The sequence below is a fragment of the Limulus polyphemus genome, unplaced genomic scaffold (genome assembly GCF_000517525.1).
Source record: "Limulus polyphemus unplaced genomic scaffold, Limulus_polyphemus-2.1.2 Scaffold1770, whole genome shotgun sequence".
NCBI lineage: Eukaryota > Metazoa > Arthropoda > Merostomata > Xiphosura > Limulidae > Limulus > Limulus polyphemus.
This window is the reverse complement of record NW_013667380.1, coordinates 156,570-160,484: the sequence shown is the minus strand read 5'-3', so window position 1 is coordinate 160,484 and position 3,915 is coordinate 156,570. Positions and strand designations below refer to the sequence as shown.

Below are 3,915 nucleotides of genomic sequence, written 5' to 3'. Positions count from 1 at the left end.
GAGACTTACCGTGCTAGAACAAAAGTTATATATATATATATATATATAAACATGATTGTTGACTATAAAGGCCACAACACAGCAGTTCATTTTTGATCTGATGTTTCAGAGTATTTTCTGATATAGGGTGCAATAATCACAATAACACTAAATCAACTAAAAAGTCACACCTTGAAATTTTTCTATCTTATAGTATATAGTATAAATTCAGCCTACACCCTGGAAGTGTGGCATGTAGATAATATTTGATCTTAAAAACTTGCTGTAAATTATTTGGTGGTATAAAAATGTGCAGAGAGAAAATGCCCAAAATATCTTGTAACACCATAATTGAAACTTACCATAACTGTCAATACTAAAGCCTGGAGAGGAAGATCCGTAAGGACTTCTGGGTCTAGTAGCACATTATCTTCATTGGAAACAGAAACTCTTGAGTTGCGATTCTTGTGGCTAGGAGAGTTATCCCCTTTGTCCTCTGAGCAGTCTTCTTTACCACAAGAAGAAGGAGAAGTTGTTCCTGTATCTGTGCTTTTCTGCATTTTTGGGGTGGGCATAGAGCTGCTGCGTTGAGTCTTAAACAATGGTCGTATGTTCTGAGCATCAATATCTAGACTTCTCCATGATTTGGGATCCTTAGTGTTCTGAACCTGCAAGAAAAATGGGATTCTAACTTTCTTCAATCAAGAGCATAACAAACTTGATTTTGTATTTTCATATAATAATAATAATAATAAAAAAATCAAAATAAACAACAACAACAACCTTTAGTGGGAGCTTAAATAAAAGGCCTGATGACTCAATAGTGATTATCTTGATATAATTCAGGATGTGACTCAACCATCAGGTTAAACTTGACAATAAAATGTTTATGTGTCATGATCTAAAAGACTGTTTCGTTTAAATATTAGTGATTAACTTATAGTTGTGAGTGAATATTTTATTATTTTTAAGTTTGTTATGATAAGAGTTAAAAGCAGACGATTGTAAAAGGTTTTGTTAATAAATAATTGGTGTTCGAGAATATAGAAAGTGGCCAGACGACTATGCATGGTGAAACGAGGATCCAGAATTTGATTTAGATTAGAGAGATTGATGATTGGTTTCCAATCCCCATTTTTTTGGGGGGACAACGAAAAATCGAGAGTAAAACTCAAGCTGGTTGGGAAACATGGGCTCTATAGACTCAGACAGATGAGCACTGGAGACCAGATGGCCCCGAATATTGTATCACATAAAAACATAGCTATTCGTAAGGGAAGGTGGGGGAGGTGCACCTGCACCTCAACAAGCATCACGTTTCTACCCAACAGGTCCCAACATCAAAACACCTAGGTAAGGTGATTACCACACTCTCATTTCATCAGTTTTGCTCTACAGTTCTACATTTTGTACACATTGAATTAAAAGTCATTTCAAACTGTATCCTTCATGCTATAATTTTGGTTTTTAAAATTAGATAAGCTACATTAATGCAAATTATAGTCAACCAGTGGGATAAATTTAACAATTTGTAACTCAGCTTCTAGGCAGATTATAAAAAAGAATCACATTAAAAGAAATATGAAAAATGTTGTTAATAAAATTATATCATTTGACATCATATAAACTCACTTAGTAGTAGCTAATACCTAAACATGTAGAAGCAACCAGAAGTTTGTATTCGATGTTAAGATATGCTTTCAGTGTAGAATGCTTACATTTCATCTAAATCTTCGTAGTTAGAATTTATTTACATACACAGTTAGAACCACCAGGTTTTGTAGTTTACTTGTATTTTTATTGAATTGTTCTGTAAGTTTTACCACTCTGTGTTAAGTAAATACAACTTTACATTTCTTTCTTTGTATTTATACTTTGTTCTGTTGAAATCTCCAGTGGCTTCACAAAGTATCATTCAATTTTTTTTTTTGCTTCATTTGCTAAGTTTAATACTGGTGAATTATCTGAAGATAGCTTTGAAAAACATAATGACAAACTTCATTCATTGGTTTTAAAAAGTATAGACTTTATTGACAAGTGACATCCATTAGTTTTCTCCACATTGACCTAATGATGTATTTAAGACAAGAGTGAAAACTTTCAGAAGAGAGAATCCATTTCATGTGTGTGTTGAATATTATATGAAACTTGTTTCTAAAACTGTTTTGAAGTAATCTTATGAAAACTTTTGTCATTTTTCTTCAGGGATAAGTTTGAAGTAACACCAGAGAGTGTGGCGTACTTGGCAGGTAAGTTTAGGATTCTAAAACAAGTGAATGTTGTACTCCATGAAATTAACATTTTTCTTTGTTTCAAGGAATGCCAAATATACAGTATACCTTCAAAATAAAAATACGTAGAATTTAATTTCCAAAGTTTCACCTATAGATCTTTTTTGTAAATGTTGAATACCGTAATAATGGCATTTACACTTTTTCAAGTTTATGGCATCTTCTTTTAAAATATGCACGTGTTTAAAAATACTGGTTTGTGTAAAAATATAAGATGATGTTAATATTTGTGTTATTTAGCTGGAGTTGAAAAGTGAAATGCTCTTGACTCATGAAAGCATCATAGAATATATATGATTATAAAATTTAGGCTAAAATATGTTACTAGCTCCATAATTTCCAATGTAAACCAAATCTGTGGGAAGCACGTACATGGTATTATTACAAATATAAATGTAAACCATTAAAAAATATTGAATCCTGTAGTTTCTAAGACTTGAGTATAAAACTGTTTTGTTTTTGATAGCTCTTATATCAGTCTCAGAAGAAGTCCGTAGTCGCTGTCATCTAAAACACAGAGTTGCAAGGGTGGTGTCAGAGTCACCATCAGCAGAGAGATTTGCTGTTGATCTCCATTCTTCTGTGCCATCTTCCCAGTGTACCATCTCCCCAAGTAACCCTACACCTTCTCACACTCCTGGTCATACTCCCATTCCATCACCCTCCTCCTCAACTTGTCCGTCTATTCAGACATCTCCACACCCACCCCAGATGAGCATGGCAGTTGTTCCCACCACTAGAAGACAGAAGTCTTGGGATCTGCTGGACCAGAATGCTTTGAGCCAGGCTCATCTCACCAAGCATACATCTGTACAACAGGTATTTCAGTTTGTTTATTTTTGAATTATGTTGTTGTCAGCCAGTTTAATTTTGTATTTATTTGGTTGGCTGTTTGTGTTACGTATGTAATAGTTTTGCTGTTTTTAACCAGTGAAAGAAGCTACTTGTTTGCATTATTCTATGTTTAATATATCCTTTTCCTGTGTTGTAGCTTAAAATCAATGAAGTCATACTTGTCTGAAATATGTTATTCACTTTCATCTTTTTTTCCACTTTAATCTCTCTGATTTTAATAGTTCTCAAGTCTATTAGAAAGAAGTTTTTCATTTTGTAGTATGATCCAAAAATGCATAAAAGTTTACACCAGAAACCAGTACCAGACTACCTGTTCGTTATAAGAATCACATGAGGCTGCAGGTATAAGTTAAAAGTAATAATAATAAGAAAAAACATCTGTAGTCTACTGTGGTTTTAACACAAACATTATGCCTATTGGTTTCAATACTTCAAATCTTTTAGCATTAAAATTTAATTGTCCACCAGAAACGTTTGTTATTTTAAAGTAGAAAATTATTAGCCGAACAGCTGGAGAAACCCTTAGTATTACATAAGAAAAATGTGGTTGACGTTGCCCAGACTATCTTCATTGGCCCTTTCCCTTATCAAGGTTTCCACTTTCATATAACTGGTATATGTGTCACTTGCAGACATATTTCATTCCTTAACTTGTACCGAGTTCTTACTTTTCTATGACTTGTACATATGTCACTTTGAAAGGTGTGGTAATCATATCAAGGTTTCCACTTTCATATAACTGGTATATGTGTCACTTGCAGACATATTTCATTCCTTAACTTGTACCGAG

At 33.3% G+C, this 3,915-nt stretch overlaps 1 protein-coding gene across 1 annotated transcript in view; it reads left to right on the top strand.

The window, feature by feature from the left end:
* Positions 1-3,915, top strand: part of LOC106464884 (neurofibromin-like) — a gene marked incomplete at its 5' end in the record, with an annotated part of 99,781 nt that overhangs the window by 83,825 nt on the left and 12,041 nt on the right. Inside the window, 2 exons of the mRNA XM_022392687.1 lie at positions 2,185-2,228; positions 2,737-3,097. Of these exons, the coding sequence (XP_022248395.1) occupies positions 2,185-2,228; positions 2,737-3,097 (405 nt within the window). The remainder of the gene's footprint in view (positions 1-2,184; positions 2,229-2,736; positions 3,098-3,915) is intronic.